Source organism: Protopterus annectens, chromosome 9.part0 (assembly GCF_019279795.1).
Source record: "Protopterus annectens isolate FY-2018-M chromosome 9.part0, PAN1.0, whole genome shotgun sequence".
NCBI classification, from domain to species: Eukaryota; Metazoa; Chordata; order Ceratodontiformes; family Protopteridae; genus Protopterus; species Protopterus annectens.
The window spans coordinates 1,333,783,001-1,333,804,142 of record NC_056743.1 but is presented as its reverse complement, the minus strand read 5'-3'; the positions used below and the strand labels follow the sequence as shown (position 1 = coordinate 1,333,804,142).

General features: G+C 43.1%; 1 protein-coding gene across 1 annotated transcript in view; it reads right to left on the bottom strand.

The window, feature by feature from the left end:
• Positions 1–6,728: 6,728 nt before the first annotated feature.
• Positions 6,729–21,142, bottom strand: part of ASH2L (ASH2 like, histone lysine methyltransferase complex subunit) — a 658,852-nt gene continuing 644,438 nt past the window's right edge. The window contains exon 14 of the mRNA XM_044082241.1: positions 6,729–6,827. Coding sequence (XP_043938176.1) covers positions 6,729–6,827 — 99 coding nt within the window. The remainder of the gene's footprint in view (positions 6,828–21,142) is intronic.

Genomic DNA, 21,142 nt, shown 5'->3' with positions numbered 1-21,142 from the left:
GGAAACCAGGACTGCAACAGTGAATACACTCGAACATCTACATTTATGGTAAGTGTACACAACTGTACTATGTTCTTCGTGTTTCACTGTTGCAGTCATCACCTTGGGTGGAGTCCCAAAGCTGAGGAAGGGTGGAGGCAGTCAGGAAGAGTTATGGCTGGCTAGCAGGCCTTGCAGGACTGCTGTAGCAAAATCTGCCCTGGATTTGGAAAAGATAGGCAGGTGATAATGCTTGGTGAAGGTGTGTACAGAACTCCAGGTAGCAGCCTCCAGGATGTCCCTGGTAGGGACTCCCCTGAGAAATGCTGTAGAGGTAGATGTAACCCTAGTGGAATGTGTTCTGACCTCCTGAGGGGTTGGCTTTCCATGGTGCTTGTAGCAGAAATGGATGCAGTGCACTATCCATTTGGAAATGGTTTGTTTTGAAATGGTCTTGCCCTGTGCCCTATTTTCAAAGCTGACTAGTAACTGGTCAGATTTTCTGAAGGGCTTAGTCCTGTAAAGGTAGAATCTGAGCTGTCTGTGCACATCCAAAGAATGCGGGATCCTTTCCACATTTATTTTGAAGATTAGGGAAGAAGGTTGGCAAATGGATGGATTGGTTGAGAGCCACACTGGACACCACTTTAGGCATAAAGGAAGGGTTAGTCCTCAGGGAAACCCTGTCAGCATGGAAAATAATGAAGGGTTCCACAGCAATCAGTGCTTGTAGCTCAGACACTCTTCTAGCTGAAGTGATGGCGAGAAGCAAAGCTGTTTTCCAAGAGAGGAATTTTAACTCTGCTGAAACAGCCGGTTCAAAGGGGGTTGTGAGCTTTTCCAGTGCAAAGTTAAGGTTCCAAGCAGGAGTGGGTGCTCTCCTTGGTGGCCTTAAGTTTTCTGTCCCTCTCAGGAACTGTTTAATGAGAGGGTGAGAGAATAGGGGTGGCACAGTGTTGTAATGAGCTGTGATGGCAGAGGCATGGATCTTAATGGAGGAGAAGGATAGGCCTTTGTGGAGTAGTTCAGCTAGGTAATCCAGGATTAGAGGCAAGGAGGGCAAGGCTGTGTCCTCTCCTTTAGACTGAATCCAGGAACAATATCTTTTCCACTTATGAGCATAGGATTTCATTGCACTGGGCCTTCTGGTTTCAAGGATAATGTTCAGCATCTGCTTGCTTAGGGTTGCTGGTGGGGAATTCAAGGAATAAGCCAGGCTGCAAGATTTAGGGTTTGCAACTGTGGATGCAAAATCTGTCCCTCCTGCTGTGAGAGCAGGGTTGGGGTCTGGTGTAGGTGCCAGGGTGGCACTGTTGTCAGGCTATGCAGGAGTGGGTACCAGTGCTGGCATGGCCAGTCCGTGCCCCAATCAGAATTGTCCTTGGCCTGTCTTGTTTTATCTTGAGTAATACTCTTGTGAGAAGGGGCAGAGGGGGAAAGGCATAGAATAAGTGATCTTCCCATTGAAAGGATAGGGCGTCCACTTTCCAGGCCCTGCTGTGAGGATTCCTCATGCAGAATTTGCTGAGCTGGTGGTTGTAGGGGGAGGCAAAGAGATCCACCTCTGGGGTCCCTCATTTCTGAATCAGAAGGCTGAAGGTGCTGGGCTCCAATTTCCACTCGTGTGGGTCTAGGAGATTTCTGCTCAAGTCATCTGCCAGTGAGTTTTGTTTGCCTGGCAGGAACTGAGCTTGTAGATGGACTTGGATGTCCCAGGCCGTGTTTCACAGGGCCATGGCTAACCTGCAGAGTGGGTAGGAATGGGTTCCTCCCTGCTTGTTGTTGTACCACATAACTGTGTTGTTGTCTGTTTTTATTAGCAGTTGTCTTGGAAAGAGTAGGGATCTGAAAACTGTCAGGGCATTCTGTACAGTTAACATCTCTTTCTGGATGATGTGCAGATGAATCTGACCTGGGCTCCAGTGGCCCTGAATACATTTGCCAGCCATGTGAGCCTCCCAGGCATAGTCTGATGAGTCTGTGGTCAGGGTCTGGACAGAGTGGGGTAGAGTGAACAGCGGTCCTTTGTTGTGATTGCATGCTTCTGCCCACCAAAGGAACTCTGTCCTTAGACAGGGTATGATAGGAATGACTGTTTCCAGGTCCTGAGAATGTTGGCACCAAAGACTTTTTAAGTACCAATGAATTTTCCTCATATGCAGTCTTGCATATGGAATTAGCAGTATACATGAGGCCATGAACCCTACGGCTTGCAGTATTTTTCTTGCAGATAGCTGGGTTCTGGTGGCCATTTGTTTGAAGTAATCTGTCAGACAGACTTGCTTTTCTGAAGTGATGAATGCCATCTGGGAAGTTGTGTCCAAGCTTGCTCCCAGGAATACAATCTTTTGACTGAGTACCAGTTCTGATGTCTTTTCATTGATGGTGTACTCCAAGGAAGTGAGGAGGCTTTTTATAAATGCCAGGTGCTGTAGCAGCAATTCCTGACTGTCCGCCTGAATCAGGCAGTTGTCCAAGTACGGGAAAATTTGGATATTTCCAAAGAAATACGCCTGGTACCACCACAGCTCTTCAAATACACGATCTTTTATTGAGACAAACAGCCATTCAATTCATGTTTGTCTCAATAAAAGATTGTGTATTTGAAGAGCTGTGGTGGTACCAGGCGTATTTCTTTGGATATATTCACTTTTTGCTGTTGACGCTGCAGATACTTTTGTCCTTTCAACTGCCTATTGGACTTTCTAATAAATTTGGATATTTTCTGCCTGCAGTATGCAATGGCTAGAGACAGGCATTTTGTGAATACCCTGGGCACAGTAGATAAGCCAAAGGGAAGTGCAGAGAACTGATAATGCATAGATCCTGCCCTAAAACGTAGATACTTCCTGCATGATTCCCTTATGGGGATGTGCAGATAGGCTTCTTTTAATTCTAGGTTGACTAATCAGGCATCTTTGGCCAACATGTTGCAGGGTAAGCAGTTTGAATTTTGGTAACACCAGGAAGGTGTTGAGAATTGAAAGATCCGGGATTGGGTGCCAAGAGCCCTCTTTCCTGGGTACCAGGAAGAGTCTGAAGTAGAATCCTTGACCCCTCTGTTCTACTGGAACAGGCTGAATAGCTCTGATATTGAGCAAGGAAAGTACTTGGTTTTGAGCCTCTGCCCACTGGTTTGGTGGAAGGTCTGGAAACCCGCTTGGGGTTGACAGTGAATGGAAATAAAATTTGTACCCCTGGGATACAATGTTGAGAACCCATCGGTCCTGAGTGATGGACATCCAATTTTTTGCACGAAGGGCAAGTTTTCCTTCTAAGAGCACAAGCAATTGGGCAGGGCTGGGAAGTGGAGTGAAGAAGTCATTTTGAACTTTTTCCATACGGGGGGTGGCTTACCACTCCCTGCTTAGATCTCTGCATACTCGGAGACTGTAGTCTGGGTGGTCTGTTTCCCCTGGGTCTTGTTTGAGAAGGCCTGGAGGGGGCTGGAAAGGACCAGTGTTTTGAAGGGCAATGCCTACTGAATCTAGGGGGTTGCACTTGTAGGAATTCTTTAAACAGTCTGCATAGACTTGGCTTTTTCTTCCATATTTTTAAGAACCTCTTCTGCTTTGATGCCAAACAAACAGTCCTTATTCAAAGGAGCGTCTAGTAATTTAGATTTGACATAAGGCAAGGCCTGCTCCTTCAGCCAAGCATGTCCTCTCAGTACAGATCCAGTAGCTGCTGCCCTGCAAGATGCTTCTAGGGCATCAAAGCCACACTGTAAAGTATGCTTACTGACTTGGTTTACAGACTGCATTAGCTCCTGCAATTCTTTATTTTCTACACAATCTGGAAAAGTTACCACTTTTTGTTTAATAAGTTCCATAATATGTTGCTGGTATTTCAGCATGTGAAACTGACAATTCAATGCCCTGATAGCAAGAGTTGCAGAGGTATATATCTTCTTACCCCATCTGACCAAAGCTCTGGAATCCCTGTCCGAAGTGGTGGGATTCTTGGCTGTAGTAGCCTTGATACCTTTAGGCCCCTCGGAAATGAGACCTCTAAGTCAGCAGTAGGATTCTTGAAAAGAAACTTGTGAGTATCAGGAACTCTGTAATACCTGTCTGGTTTCCTAGGGGCAGGAGGTAAAGTGTCAGGAGTAAGACTGGATTCCATGAAAACATCATCCACAACATCCACAACATCCAGGATATGGGGTATAGCTAAAGTTCTGTGTTGAGGCAACTCTAAAAATTCTCTGAGTCTCTTTTTGGACTGAGGATAGTCTTGGCATTCCCAATGGACATGCTCTCAAAGTATGCAAGGTTTCACTAAAAGAAAAATCCTCTAGATGGAAGGCAGAGGGAATGGATTCCACTGCATCTGAATCCTCATATGTGGATAAGGGCATGTCTTCATAATCAGGAATGTCAAGAGTCATCAGACTCCTGATCTTTAGAACCTGAAGGGGACTGGATTCTATGTCTCTTTTCAGGGGAAGGCAGACTTCCCCTAATCAGCGTAATAAGGTCTTCAGCCATTCTAAGCATTTGTTTTTGTGTCATGGGATCCTGAGCATGCGCTTTGGTCGTCTGTTTTCTAGGCGTAGTGCATACTCTGGGCCTAAGAAACTCAGTAGTTTTGGTTAGAAATGAAGTTGTTGGTTTGTTTCGAACATCGGTAGAGCAAACACTGCCTCAGAAGCTGGTGCCTGCACAGTGGCTCCGGACCCATCCAAGGTAGAGACATCCGCAGGTTCCGTAGTCAAAAAAGCAACTCGTGGCATATTGGACTCCGAATGGGTCTCAGCAGAGGCCTGCGAATCCACTGAAGCAGGTATCAGGGGCTGCAAAGGTGCCTCACTGAGTACCAGCAGACTGGCTACTAGCTTAACGGAAGAGTCATCGGCAGTTTTGGACCTAAGCGGTCTGTCTTTATCCTTACTTTTTTGGAAAATCGGCACTCAGATGGCTTACCGAAGCCATTTCAGAATACGGAGATAGACAGCGAAAGAATTTAGTAACAAAGAGAGCCCGACGACGAATGGTTCAGGTGTTAAACAAGGCAAAAAACTGACAGTGAGGGACGCTGTGGTCTGGGCCTAAACAGGTGACGCAGTAAGAATGAAAATCTCTGTGGGGTACTTGCTTTCCACAGGCAAGACAATTGTTAACTTTTTCTGACATCAGTTAGAGCAAGAAAAAAGGATCCCCAACGGGGTACTTAGCTTTAGAAGACTTCAGGATTATTCAATTCGAAAATGAAAAAATTCAGGTAGCAGCCGACTGGCACTTGGGAATTGCTTCTGCTTTGGACTCCTCCTCTGCAAGAAAGACTGATGTAATGGTGTCAGCTGCCTGTTTTTATACCCCTGACAACCTGATGTCAGTCCCGGAGCGACAGCATCCAATGCAGAAATACAAAGTCTCTGGTATTCGGGCCGATTGAAGGCTACTTGCAGGCAGGTAACCCAAGTGTGATGACTGCAACAGTGAAACACGAAAAACATCTGAGCTCTCCTCTGAGCCTGAATCATAAATTTTAGGGAAAAACCTTGTAGCCATCCCTGCATCTTTCTGTTAAGATTCAGAATTTTGAATCTATTCAAGACAAGAGGAATCCCTCTTTCCTTTACCAGAAACAACTTTACAAGAAGGATCAATATCCTAAATTAAACCCTTTGCTATGCCCAGTAAACTACTCCTACCCAAAGAAATTTGAGTAGGAGTAGATACATGCTTAGTTTTCCATTTCTCTGACAGGAAAATGGGGCCCAACCATGTCACTCATGGCAGCTCCTGCTTCCCAAAGGATGGGCACAGCATTCTGACACACAGAAACCTTCCCTGTTCCCTCACCCTGGACCAACAAGAGTGGCTGTCGCTTTCCCATTAAGGGATCCCAACAGCTGCAGAGGACGTGGCTGACCCCTGGTCCACAGTGGCTGCAGGTGGTATACCAGAAGGATCTGGGGTAAAAGATGAATGTCCTGATACAAGAAAAGGCCAAAGCAGAGTCATCCCAGGCTTAGGCAAACTGATAGCCTGCTACTGTAGCAAAGACTGTTTGCATAACTTTTTCTTTTTGTGCTGGAAGAAGGATCAGCCATGGGCTCTGAAATCTGTTCCATGGTCAAGCCAAAAATGGAGCCTCTTTCCTGGCGAAGACAAGTAGCAAGTAACAAGTAATTTCTTTGACATAAAAATACAATAAAAAGCACTTTAAAACACTATGCCAGCTACACAAAAGAAAAATAATTTCTCCTCAGAAAACAATATTTTCGCTACTTTATACTACTTTTAAACTGAGAGAAAAAAATGAATTCTTCATTTAAAAGTATGTTACAGTCAGTTAAAATACAACATTGCTAGCTTTAAAATAACTTTCCTGAAGAAGAAAGTGATAACACATCAACAAAGCTAAGAAACTGGAAGGTTTTTTCCCTCAAAGACAATTTAACTGCCATGGAAAGGAAAGCACAAGCCAACCATTGATCTTTGAAAGCCCCAGAGGAGAGTACTCTTCTGTGGCAGTAAAGCTCTAAGGGCTTTGTGCCCAAACTTGTCTTAGCTCAGCTTGAGTTGCCCGACTGTTTGGGTACGTAGAAGGTGCCTTGAAGCTTTGGAAACCTAGCTGGCTGTTATATTCTTGACAGGATATAACCCATACAGCTAAGGCTACTGCAGCAATGAGCAATATGGCAAACATCTAGACATTTATGTATTAATTACTCATTCAACATTAGAATAACAGTAAAAATAAATTGCATGCAATTTAAACACTTCTTCATTTCATGAAAACTAATTTAGATGAACAACATTACTATAACAATTACTTACTGGGTTATAGTTGATATCTTTTGGTGGGTATTTGAAATATGGTCCAAAATTGATGGATACCTATACAGAACAAATAATATCACTGTCAAATAATTCAAAGACCAGTAAATAATTTAAGCACTTTTTTTAAACAAACTATTATGAAGCTGGCACTCTACTGCTGCTACACTCCATCAAAATCTAACAGACGCCAGTTACACTTCTCATCACAAATCACTAATTTCCAGAGGATTAGCACAGAATACCAGAGTGCTAATTTGTGAACTATATGTCCATAATTTGCAGGTTCCACTACAGACATCATTCTCAGTATCCTCAAACAGGTCCCCTGACTGCACAGGCAAGATCAAATGCATACTGATCCACTGAATTTGTAGATGCCAATGCATTATATGTCCTTAATTGCTCCTATGGACCTTACTTTCTGTTTCATCAAAGTGAGTATAGTCTAACACACAAACAGCTGAGGCAAAGATGATCCATAATCTATCACACCTAAAGAAAGCAGTTCATATTGACACATGGAGCCACAAAGTTTTCCTCCTTTCCTGTCTGGCAGCCTGACCTCATCATTTTACTCCTGCTGGAGCATTATAGTCAAATATAAAAGTGTGCGTGTGTGTGTGTATATATATAACGAGGGTCCAATGACCATGGGATGCAGAAATTTGGTTGGTTGAACCTGTATTGTTGAACCTTCATTCGTGCGAGTTGTGGGTTAGCGAATGCAGTGTGCATTCACACATATGTTGTCGGCCTTCTGACGAGATCGCTGTACAGTGCAGATCAGGAAATTTGCCCTTTTCCCCACTGTAGTGCGATCTCGGAGTTGGAATTTATAGTTTGTAGGGGGTGTGGGGGGCATTCTAGTAATGCTGAGCAAGGTCGAATTCACAAACGGAGGTGTGTTTGACATTTTGACCTTGTTGACATTACGTGTTCAGGCTTTCCGTTGACATTTCATGTGTTTTTTTGTTGTGAGTGTCGACTATGTGACAATAAACCATTATATAAACATATATACAGTGGATATAAAAAGTGCACACCCCTATTAAAATGCCAGTTTTTTGTGATATAAAAAAATGAGACCACAATAAATCATTTCAAAACTTTTCCAACCTTTAATGTGACTTGAAAAACAAACATCTGTTAGGGGAAAAAAAAAATAAAAACATACAATACGCTGGTTACACAAGTGTGCACACCCTTAAACTAACTCTTTCTCTCTATTTTATATATATATATATATATATATATATATATATATATATATATATATAGTTGTGTAAGAACTTACCATAACCTTAGATGTCCTCTTCCATGTTGCAGTATTCATGACAGTAGTAGTATACCAAAGTCTTAGAATAAGAGGTACACGAGACGTTAAATGTCAGACACAAACCGTCAGCTATAAAAGTGACGTCTGCACGTACGCAACCCAGAACTGACTGCCGCATACAGTAGCACCCCTGGGATACAAGAAAAGGAAGCTTTTCATACCCACATATACCACCAGTCAAGGAGGTAAGTATATTATAGAGGTATGTAGCAGCTGCTGTTGTGCCCTGTTTGGGTGTGAAGAAGCAAGAGAAATCCCATACAAGAAATGATAAACATATGAAAGAGGGGGAAGGAGGGGGGACTGAATACTGCAACATGGGAGAGAAGGACATCTAAGGTTATGTAAGTTCTTACACAACTATTCTATGTCCTTCTATTCTCATGTTGCAGTATTCCATAGCAGTAGGGAGAGTATCAAAGCTTTAGGTAGGAGCCTGTGAGGCAGGTTGGGAGGCAGGGTGGATGAGACCCTGTAAAATTGACCTAGCAAACCCAGCCCTGGCTGCTCTAGAAATCAAATCTAGTTTGTAATGCTTGGTAAAAGTATGTAGAGAAGACCAAGTGGCTGTCTCCAGAATGGAAGCGTAGTCGACACACCTTATAAAGGCTGTTGAAGAAACAGGTGCCCTAGTAGATTGAGCTCTCACATTGGAATTCAATTCTTTTCCATGAAAGGAACAGCAAAAAGAAATTGCATTAGAAATTCATGAGGCAACTGTCTGTTTTGACACTGCCTTCCCCAAGGCCCTATGGTGAAAGGAGACAAAAAGCTGGTCAGACTCTCTAATGGATTTGGTCTTGTCCAGGTAATACCTTAGTTGTCTATAAACATCCAAGGAATGCAAAGTTCTTTCTGAGGAGTTTTGAAGTTGAGGGAAGAAAACAGGTAGATTAATGGTCTGACTCAAGGAGAGCTCATTAACCACCTTAGACATGAAAGGAGGATTGACCCTGGGTAAGGAGTACCAGCCATAAGGGCTTGTATTTCTGAGACCCTCCTGGCAGATGTAAGGGCCACCAGCAGTACTGTTTTCCAAGTACACAGCTTAAGTGATGCTGAGTGAGCTGGTTCAAATGGAGACAGCGTGAGTTTTTCAAGCACAAAATTATGATCCCATGATGGAGGGATAGGTCTATGGGAGTCTACTAATATGAAGAACCCATTTTAAGAAGAGTTTTACATCTAACCTGGATGTCAAAGGAGGTACCAACAGAAGGCAGGAGGAGATGGTTTACAAATGCATTTTTGCAAAAGAGTACGTCAGTCCTGAATGTAGAAGCTTACACAAGTAAGAAAGGACCATGGGTACTGGAACAGGAAAATGGTCCACTTTGTTCTTGATACACCACCTGGAGAATCTTTTCCATTCTGATGCACAATTTCTCCTGGTACTAGGTTTCCTGGCATCCTACAAGACACTGAGTACGTCCTCTGAATTCAGGTGTCTGAAGGGGATCAAGATTCTATTACCCATAGGGTCAGTTTGAGGTTGAGCACCTGAGGGAGGATGAGGGACCCTCTCTGTCTTGTGCGAGTAGGTTGAATCGGTGAGGTAACATGTGGTGCTTGTCCTTAGCTAATAGGTGTAGTGGGGGAAACCAATGCTGTCTTGGCCAAAAGGGAGTCACCAGCAGGATTTTTGGTTTGCCCCTCTGGATCTTCAGAAGGACTTTTTGAAGCAGTGTGAAGGGGAGGGGGCATAAAAAGATATCCCCGCCCAAGAAAAAGAGAAGGCGTCCACCTTCCAAGCCTGTGGATCTGCATTTCTAGTGCATAACAGAGGCATCTGCCTGTTCTGCGAGGAGGCAAAAGATCTGGCTGAGGAATATCCCACCTGTGAATAAGATCCAAGAACACCTCCCTGTGAGGCATCCATTCGTGAGAGGGTGCTGAGGTTCTTCTAAGGGTGTCTGCCACCACATTCTCTGCTGAAGGAATGTACACAACTTGCAGGTGAATACGTAGTTTAGCAGCTACAGGCCAAATCTGAATTGCCAAGGTGCAGAGTGGATAGGACTTTGTCCCTCCCTGCTTGTTGATATACCACAGGACAGTCCTATTGTCTGTGACTATCTTCAAGGTGTCTGGTAGGAGAATTTGTTGGAATGTTTGAAGTGCCAAGAGAAGGGCCCTCACTTCTTTCATACTGATGTGATCCCTTTGTCTCTGGTTGGACCACTCTCCCTGAACTTTGTTCTGGTTGTTGATTTCCAGAACTGCTTCCCAACCCATATCTGACGCATCTGTGTAGAGGTGCTGTGAGGGTGGAGGGATCTGCAAGGGTATTCCCCGATTGAGGTTGATAGATGAAATCCACCATTCAAGCTCTTTTTTCAAGCATGGAAGAAGAGAGAGGGGAAACATCCAGAGGATGGGAGTGTTTGTTCCACAGATTCTTCAAGACTCATTGGAACTTTCTCATATGCAGCCTTGCAAAGGGAAGCATAGGAATCAAGCATGCCATGTGGCCTAGGACCCTCAGAAAGTCCCTGGCTGCAATGGCTTGGAAAGAAAGAAGAGATTGAAAGTAATGGGTGAGGGCTTCCACCTTCTGGCAGGGGAAAAATGCTGCCATCTTGTCTGTTCTTATTCTGCACCCTAAGAAGACAAGATCTTGGGTAGGTGTCATTTGTGATTTTTGTTGGTTCACTATGAACCCTAGGTCTGCCAAGGTTTTCCACACCATGTGTAGGTCATGGTAAAGGGAGTGGCAGTCCTGGTGTATGATAAACAGGTCATCTAGGTAGGGATGTATTTGTATGCCCTGCATTCTGCAGTGGGCGATAACTGGAAAGCACAGTTGTGTACACTTACCATAAATGTAGATGTTCAAGTGTATTCACTGTTGCAGTCATCACACTTGGGTTATCCTGCCAGGGGTAGCCCTCAGTCGGCCTAAATACCAAAGGCTTAGTATTTCTGCATGGGTTGCTGTCGCTTCAGGACTGACGTCAGGTCGTCAGTGGTATAAAAACAGACAGCCGCAGCAGACGCCATTACATCAGTTTTTCTTGGCCCAAATGTCAGGAGCCCCCAAATAGGGAGCTAAGTTATGGTGGAAAAATACCACCAGTAAAAAGTAAAAACCAATAGCCCTGGTAAGGAGTGAGGAAGAGAAAGAGAGAGAGAGAGACAAGGGGGCTGGAGGGTGGGAAACACAGTGAATACACTCGAACATCTACATTTATGGTAAGTGTACACAACTGTACTATGTTCTTCGTGTTTCATTGTTGCAGTCATCACACTTGGGGTTGATTCCCAAAGATGAAGAATGGCTGGAGGCAGTCAAGAAGAGTTGGGGCTGGCTAGTATTCCCTTCAGGACTGCGGTTGCAAAGCCCACCCTGGATTTGGAAAAGATAGGCAAGGTGGTAATCTTGGTGAAGGTATGAACATTACTCCAAGTTGCAGCTTCAAGAATGTCGCTGGTAGGGACTCCTCTGAGAAATGCTGTAGAGGTTGAAGTTGCCTTAGTGGAATGTGTTCTGATCCCTTGAGGGGGTGGTTTCCCATGATGTTTGTAACAGAAATGGATACAGAGTGTTATCTATTTGGAGATGGTCTGCTTTGATATGGACTTGCCCTCTGCCCCCGATGCAAAGCTGACTAGTAACTGGTCAGATTTCCAAAATGGCTTAGTCCTATCAAGGTAGAATCTGAGCTGTCTGTGCACATCTAAACAGTGCAGGATCCTTTCCTCCTTATTTTGAGGATTAGGGAAAAAGGTGGGCAAATGGATAGATTGGTTGAGAGCCACACTGGACACCACTTTAGGCATGAAAGTTGGGTTAGTTCTGAGGGAGGCCCTGTCAGCATGAAAAATAATGAATGGTTCCACAGCCATAAGTGCTGGTAGCTCCGACACTCTTCTGGCTGAAGTAATGGCCAGAAGCAAGGCTGTTTTCCGAGAGAGGAACTTTAACTCTGCTGATGCTGCTGACTCAGAGGGGTAAGCATGAGCTTTTCCAACACAAAGTTAAGGTCCCAAGCAGGGGCAGGGGGCTCTTCTTGATGGCCTTAAGTTGTCAGCCCCTCTCAGGAACTGCTTGATGGTACGAGAAGAAAGGTGGCTCAGTGCTGTAATGAGCAGAAATGGCAGAGGCATGGATCTTAATGGAAGAGAAGGATAGGCCCCTGTGGAGTAGGTCTGCTAGGTAATCCAGGATGAGAGGTAAGGAGGTCTGTGCTGGGTCCGCTCCTTTAGTCTGGATCCAGGAACAATACCTTTTCCACTTGTCAGCATAAAATTTTCTAGTACTGGGTCGTCTGGCTTCACGTCCGACATCCAGTACCTGCTTGCTTAGGCTGGCCACTGGAGGAGAAGGAATAAGCCAAGCTGCAAGGTTCAGGGTCTGCAATTGTGGATGCAAGAACTGTCCCTCCTGCTGAGTCAGGAGAGTTGGGATCTGTGGGAGGTGCCATGGAGGCAACGGTGACAGACTGCGCAGTAGTGAGTACCAGTGTTGGAGTGGCCAGTCTGGGGCAATCAGGATTGCCCTTGGTTTTACTTCCCTTATCTTGAGTAATACTTTTGTAAGAAGAGGTAGAGGGGGAAAAGCATAGATTGAGAGGTTTGCCCACTGGAAGGATAGGGCATCCACTTTCCAGGCCTTGCTGTGATAGTGTGTAAAGCCTGTTTTATATAGTGTGTAAAGCCAATTGTTGTATTTTTATTCTCTATTTCAACTACATGTATAGCCAATTTATTTTTATCTCTATTTCAAATATATGTAAAGCCTATAGTAATTTTTATTGTCTTAGCATCTATTATGTTATCTGTACCTTCTTCTTGGAGCTTTTCTCCCCGGGCCTCTACTGAAAATGGACATGTATCCAGCTAGACTAGCCCGGTAAACAAATGTAAAATAAAATAAAATAAAATAACTTGCTGAGCTGGTGGTTGTAGGGGGAGGCAAATAGGTCCATCTTTGGGGTACATCATTCTTGGGTCATAAGGCTGAAGGCGTTGTGGTTTAATTGCCACTTGTGTGGGTCTAGGAGATTTCTGCTTTAGTTGTCTGCCAGAGAGTTTTGTTTGGCAGGAATTGAGCTTGCAGGTGAATATGCATGGCTGAGGCCATGTTGCAGAAGGTCATGGCTAGCCTGCAGGGTGGGTTCCCCCCTGCTTGTTGATTTACCACATCACTGTGGCATTGTCAGTTTTGATTAGTAGGTGCCCCGGAGAGAGTAGGGATCTGAAAGCTGTCAGAGCGTGCTGAACAGCTAGCATCTCCTTTTGGTTGATGTGCAGATTAATTTGATTTGGGCTCCAGTTGCCCTGAATGCATCTGCCATTCAGATGTACACCCCAGGCATAGTCTGATGCATCTGTGGTTAGAGTCTGGGCAACATGGGGTTGTGTAAAGGGAAGCCCCGTGTTGTGGTTGCATGCTGCTGCCCACCAGAGGAACTCTTTCCTTAGACAAGGTATCATAGGTATGATAGTTTCCAGGTCCTAAGAATGTTGGCACCAAAGACTTTTTAAGTACCACTGAAGTTTACTCATATGCAGTCTGGCATATGGAATTAGTAGAATGTAGGAGGCCATGAACCCTACAGCTTGCAGGATTTTCCTTGCAGATAACTGGGTTCTTGTCGCCATTTGAGAGAAGAAGCCGGTCAGACAGGTTTGTTTTTCTGGAGTAAGGAATGCCATCTGGGATGCTGTGTCCAAGCTTGCTTCCAGGAATACAATTTTTGAAAGGGGGCAAGTTTGGATTTAATTTTGTTGATAGTGCACCCCAGGGAGGTTAGAAGGTCCTTTACAAATGTCAGGTGCTGCAACAGCTTTTCCTGTCTGCCTGAAACAGGCAATCGTCCAAGTAGGGGTAAATATGAATATTTCTCTGTCTGCAATAGGCAATGGCTGGAGCCAGGCATTTTGTGAAAACTATGGGAGCAGTGGATAAGCCAAAGGGAAGTGCAGAGAACTGATAATGCATAGGTCCTACCCTGAAAACTAGATATTTCCTGCAGGAGTCCCTAATTGGGATGTGCAAATAGGCCTCCTTTAGATCTAGAGTGGCTAACCACGCATCTTTGAACAGCATAGGGGGAAGCTGATGTAGGGTGAGCATTTAGAATTTTGGTACCACCAGGAAGGTGTTTAGAATGGTTAGATCTAGGATTGGGTGCCAAGTGCCCACTTTTCTGGGTACCAGGAAAAGCCTGGAATAAAAACCTTGGCCTGTCTGTTCTGCAGGAACAGGCTGAATTGTCCTTATGGAGAGCAGAGACTGAACTTGGTTTTGTGCCTCTGCCCACTGGTTTGTAGGAAGGCCTGGGAACCCTTTTGGGGCTGGCAGTGTGTGGAAATAAAATTTGTACCCCTGGGCTACTATGTTGAGGACCCATCGATCATTGGTGATGAAGGTCCAGTTTTTTTACATGGTGGGCAAGTTTTCCTCCTAGGGGCATGAGCAATTGGGCAGAGATTAGGAAAGGAGTTGAGAAGTCATTGTGAATTCTTTCCATAAGGGGGTGGCTTAGCACTCCCTGTTTTAGAAGTGGAGGTACTCCATTGCTTAGATCTCTGCATACCCTGAGACTGTAGTCTGGGGGGGGTCTGTTCCCCTAGGTCTAGTTTGAGGTGGCCTTGAGGGGGATGGAAAGGACCAATGTTTTGAGGGGTAATGCTTACTGAATCTTGGAGGCTGCACTTGCAAAAAATCTTTGACTGTCTGCATAGACTTGGCTTTTTCTTCCATCTTATTTAACAAATCGCCCTTGTTCAGAGGTGCATCCAATAATTTTGATTCAACATGGTCTGGCAAGGTCTGCTCCTTAAGCCAGGCATGCCTTCTAAGTACAGAACCTGTGACTGATGCCCTGCAAAATGCTTCTAGGGTGTCAAACCCACACTGCAGGGTATGCTTGCTGACTTCGCTTGCAGAGTGCATAAGCTCCTGTAATTCTTTATTTTCTGCACAGTCAAGGAAAATAGATAATTTTTGCTTAATAAGTTCCACAGTATGTTGCTGGTATTTCAGCACGTGGAACTGACAATTTAATGCTCTAATGGCAAGAGTTGCAGAGATGTATACTTTTTTATCCAATCTGTTTAAAGCTCGGGAATCCCTGTCCGAGGGGGTGGGATTCTTAGCTGTAGTTGCTTTTATTCCTTTAGGTCCTTGGGAGATGACCTCTGGGTCAGCAGTAGGATTTTTGAAAATAAATTTGTGAGAGTCAGGGACTCTGTAGTACCCGTCACGTTTCCTGGGAGTAGGGGGTAAAGTATCAGGAGTTAGACTGGACTCCATAAAGACATCATTCACAACATCCAGCATCATCCACAACATCCAGAACACAGGAGGGATAGCTAAGGGTCTGTGCTGTGGTAAGTCTAAAAATTCCCAGAGTCTCTTTTTGGACTGAGGATAATCCTGGCATTCCCAATGGAAATGCGCTCTCAAAGTATGTAGGGTTTCACCAAAAGAAAAATCCTCTGGAGGGGAGGCAGAAGGAATGGATTCCTCTGCATCTGAACCCTCACAGGCAGATAAGTGCATGTCTTCGTAATCAGAAACCTCAGTCGTTGAACTCTTGGTCAGATAAAGCTACTGGGGACAAGTCTCTTTCTTTTAGCAGGGGAAGGCTGGCTTCCCCTAATCAGCACGAGCAGGTCTTCCGCCATTTTAAGCATCTGTGATTGTGGCATGGAAGCAAGTGCTTGAGTTTGTGTTGTCTGTTTTTAGGCGTAGCTCATACTCTTGGCCTTACAAACTCGGTAGTTTAAGAAAGATCTGAAGACACGAATGAAGTCGTCAGTTTGTGTCTCATATCGGTAGTCCGAAGAACTTCTTCAGAAGCTGGTGCCTGCACAGCGTCTCTGGACTCATCCAAGGTAGAGACATACGCAGGTTCCATAGTCAAAGAAGAGTCACGCGGTATACCGGACTCCGAATGGGTCTCGGTAGCGGCCTGCGAATTAGTCGAAGTGGGCATCAGGGGCTGCAAAAGCGCCTCACTGAGTACCGGCGAACTAGTGACTAGCTTAATGGAAGCATCGTTGGCACTTTTGGACCTGTGCGATCTGTGTCTATCCTGTTTTTTCAGAAGATTGGTAGTCAGATGGCTTACCAAAGCTATTTCAGATTACGGAGATAGAGAACGAAAGTATTTAGCTACAATAAGGTCCCGATGACGAATAGTTTGGGCGTTGAACAAAGCACAAAACTGGCAGAGAGGTATGCTGTGGTTTGGAACTAAACAGGTGACGCAGTAAGAATGGAAATCTCGGTGTGGTATTTGCTTTCCACAGGCGACACAATTGTTAACTTTTTCTGACATCGGATAGAGCAAGAAAAAAGGATCCCCAACGGGGTACTTAGCTTTAGAAGACTTCAAGAGGATTCAATTTTGGAAATGAAAACTCAGGTAGCGGCCAACCAGCACTTGTATGAACTGCTTCTGCTTCGGGTTCCTCGGCAAGAAAGACTGATGTAATGGTGTCAGCTGCCTGTTTCTATACCACTGACAACCTGACGTCAGTCCTGAAGTGACAGCAACTGACACAGAAATACTAAGTCTCTGGTATTCAGGCCGACTGAGGGCTACCCCTGGCAGGATAACCCAAGTTTAATAACTGCAACAGTGAAACACGAAGAACATCTAGAGACTTTGTGAATACTCTTGGAGCTCTAGAGAGCCCAAATGTCAATGCAGAAATCTGAAAATGTAAGAAACCTACTGAGAAGCGTAGGCATTTCCTGTAGCTGGGGTGAATGGGGATATGAAGGTAGGCATCTCTCAGATCCAGAGATAACATGAAAGCTTGGTTGGGGATAACAGGTAAGAGATGATGCAAGGTGAGCATCTTGAAGGTAGGCACCTTGATAAATAGATTGAGGATATACAGATCCAGAACTGGTCTCTGAGGACCATCCTTTCTTGGAACCAAAAACATCCTGGAGTAAAATCCATTGTTTGTCTGATCTGGAGGGACTTTTTCTATTGTGCCCTGAGTTATAAGCTGATCTAAAATTGGAGGAAAGAGGTGAAGCTGGCTTGAAGGTGGTTGAGGTGTCCTGTGGAAGTGAGGAACTATCCACCAAGTCAATAAATAACCTTTTTGGATGATGGAAATGACGCAAGCCTCCGAGGTGATTTTCTGCCAGGAGGGTAGGGAAAGGGTCAGACGGAGGGACAGAGGGGGTGGAGGTGGGTAAAGGTTTGATTCACAGTGGAGGAGCTCTGTCAGGGTCAGGCTGCCTCCAAAAGGGAGTAGAGGTTGAGGTGGAGGAGGGTCTAGGAGTGGTTTGCTTCCTAAGGTGTCTCCGTCCTTTAGATTGTGGAGCAGTAGAGTGAGAAGATTGCCTCCTTACAAAACTGGTCCTTTGTGGGTAGTTCCTGTGGTATCTAATAATGGGGAAGACTAGCAAATGGTTTAAATTTTGCAACTCCTTGCCCTTTTGTTAGAGAGATTTAAGGAGCTCTGCTGAAGCAATGCCAAAAACATCCTTATCAGGTGGTGCATCCAGTAATTTGGCTTGTACATCCATGGGTATGGGCTGGAGTCTTCACCCAGGAGTACCTTCTCAGAACAGAACCTGATGCTACAGATTTGGATGATGCTTGTGAATACAGTAGAGTTGTGGCTTGTTGAGATTGCTCTATTTTTCTTCTTCTTGGTGGACTTTTTAGAGCAATTTTGTTCCCGTTTGTTTTGGTCTTTGGAGTAACTGTTTGTGGGAATGGAAGAGGCTTCGACGTCAATACAAGGTAATCTGGAGAGAGGTGGAGATATGGCTAAGATTGACAAAATGATTAATGAACTAACGCAATTGATTGAATTGTTGATGCCCACTTGTCAGTCACTACTTTCGGCATTGTCACACCCACCGGGGAACCAGGAAATGCTAACTAGAGGTGAAAACGGCACAAAAAAAAGTGTCTGGCAACAGAATTCGGCGATGGTAATGGACACAGGAGCTTCTTGTGATGGTTTTCCTTCTATTTTTATAAGCAACCAGAGGAACGATGTGCAAGAGGGTGTAATATTAAACAATGACGAAAACAAACATGGTCAATGGACAGAATCATTATGGACAAAGGTATAAAACTGATTTTAAGACTTTAGTGCAGTTAAAATACTGTTTTAATGAAAAGAAAAAAACGTCCTCAATTTCTGAAGTGGACAGAAATTTAACGTATGAGCATAATGCTAAATTGTTGGATGAATTACTGTTTGAATATAAAAATATGGAAATGGAAAATTCATACCTAAAGGAATGTCTTAGATGAAAAATTGTACCAAAAGGTCTTGGAGTGTACAAGTACCCCAACAAAGTGAAAGAGGGTATGGATTTTCATAAGAACTTATCAATTTTTGATAATTGTGGGTTTGAAATAATTAAGGTTATAACGAGAGAAAATGAAAGAGATATGGAAGGTTTATATGGTAGGATTGATGAAATCAACTATAAAATTACTAATGACCTTATGTTCTCTATTGAGGATGGGAAAAGAAAATACTATGATACACTAAATAAAAAAAATTGAGAGAGATGTTAGAGTGTACAAAGATAAAGTTAACTATCCGAAACTTAGTGAGTTCTTTAGAAAAAGGAACAATAGTGTATACGAGGATGAATGGAGACAGGAATCTTTTTTGGATGTAAATGGGCGGGAAGTAGGTGAGCAGATAGAACATATAAATGATCCCACAGAGTATCCCCCTTTACGAAGATCAGAAAGAATAAAAAACAATTACCAAAAAAACTTCCAATATGGGGGATACGGAGGGGGGGACAGCAGCAACAACAGGGTCAAACAGTGGAACAGGTAGACCCTTCTAGTTTGGATGAAACCATTGTATTCGAAGGTAGTAAATGTAGCTATAAAGGTTATAGTATATACAATTATGGTAAAGAAATAAATGAAACACATTTTTCATTACTATCAAAAGGTTTCAAATTTGTACCTAAAAGGAAGGCGGAAATTGACAAAGTATTAATAGACTTAAAATTATTTTTAAGGAAGAAAAACTTTGAGCTTTTCTTTAAAGGACAGAACATAAACTTACGAAGTACAGAAGAATTAAGAAGAAAAAGCATGTTTAACCCACCCTTACAGCCACATTTAAAAAAATTTGAGGTTATAATGGAAAAGAAAATAAGGTCGGAACTTTCAAAGAATAGGATAGGTTACAATGTAACAGTGGAAAAAAATAAACTATTAAACCAAATGAGAGATGATACCTCCATAAGGGTTATGAGACCAGATAAGGGTGGGGGGACTGTGCTTATGGACCAAATGGTATATGAAAGAAACATGATGGATATACTAGAGAACACAAGTAGATATGTTAGAGTTTCAGTCAATGAAATAAATATAGGGAACAGAAAAATGTATGTAATTTTAAATGATTTATTGTTGGAAGGTTCAATAGGTATAGAAACTTTTAAATATTTACATGCAGAAAAAACAAGAATACCAACCATTTTTGGGATTCCAAAGGTGCACAAAGATATAGAAAACCCACCAATGAGGCCTATAGTGGCCTCTGAAGGCTCTATAACAGCACCCTTGGCCAGATGGTTGGATACTAAGCTTAAAGATATGGTCGCTTGGAAGTCAAGGTGTGGTTAAGGATTCTTGGGACCTACTACGTAGTATAACAAATGAGCTATATGATGAGAGAATGACTTTCACAGCTATTTGATTTAGTAGATTTATTTTCATCACTACCATATGAAGAAGGTATGAAATGGTTTGAGGAAGCGGTAATAAAGTATGGTAAATTTAATAATAGGGATTTTTATCTTATTTTAACTCTGATGGAATTGGTTTTAAAAAAATAATTTTATACACTATGAAGGAGAGTTTTTTAAGCACGTACAAGGAGTGGCGATGGGGGCAAGATGTGCCCCTACATATGCCAACATTATTCTTTCACTTTGGGAAGAAAAATATAAACTCCAAATGTGCAAAATGTTGGAAACTGTACAAGCGTTACCTGGATGATATGTGTTTCTTATGGTTAGGCTCTGAAAGCATGTTTTTTGAATTTTTAAAGCACATTTCAGAGTCAACTGATTTTTTGAATTTTACCTACAAGATTAACAAGGACAAACTGGAATATTTGGATATTTCTATAGGTAAGCGGGAAGGTGCCTTTAGTTCGAAAATTTACCGAAAAGAAACTTTCTCGAATTCATATTCAGCATACAACAGTGCACATCCCCTACATCAGAAAAAAGGAATTGTTAAGGGACAATACGTTAGAGAGTCAAGAGAGTGTGATTTTGAACGAGAATGTAAAATATTGAGGGAAATGTTTAAAGAAAAAGAGGCGACCCTAATGATTTTATAAATAAGATAGAAATGGCAGGCAGGACAGATTTAAGCACATCTTGTGTGACAAAATGGGCCTAAGTACGGAAAAGGTTAGAATAATTAACAATGAAGGAGAAGGAAATTTTTTGACTGAGTATAATGGGGACGAAGTAAGAATAAGAAAAATTTTAGAGGAAGAATTGACTAGATTTGGCGAAATTTCAGACCTTGAAGGCATTTTTGATAATCCATTAAAATGTACATACTGAAGGGGTAAAAGTCTAAAAGCCATTTTAGAAGGTAATAAAGATGGTCCTAAGTATAAAGAGGGCAAAGTAGGGACTTTCAAATGTGGACAATGCTCTCAATGCCCATACATTTATATGAGGGACACTATCCTAAGTCAGTAGTAGGGACAGATTGATTAGTAATAGGGACTATGCAAACTGTGACACCAGTGGGATAGTGTACATAGAGCTTCGTGACCACTTTATGTAGGTAAATCAGAAAAAGTTAAAAAATAGAATCTATGAGCATAACTATGAGATTAGGACTAAATGTACTAAAAATGCACTTTATAGATACAAGTTAAGTTGTCAGGAAGGAAAATGTAGTTTCTTTGTATTGGAATTGCTTCCAAAAGATATAAGAGGAGGCCCATGGGAGACTTCCATAGAATACAAGGAACTTCTGGCAATTATCACTGGAAGCTACCAGATTTCCAGGTTTGAATGAAGCAGTATCACTTGCCCCAGTTT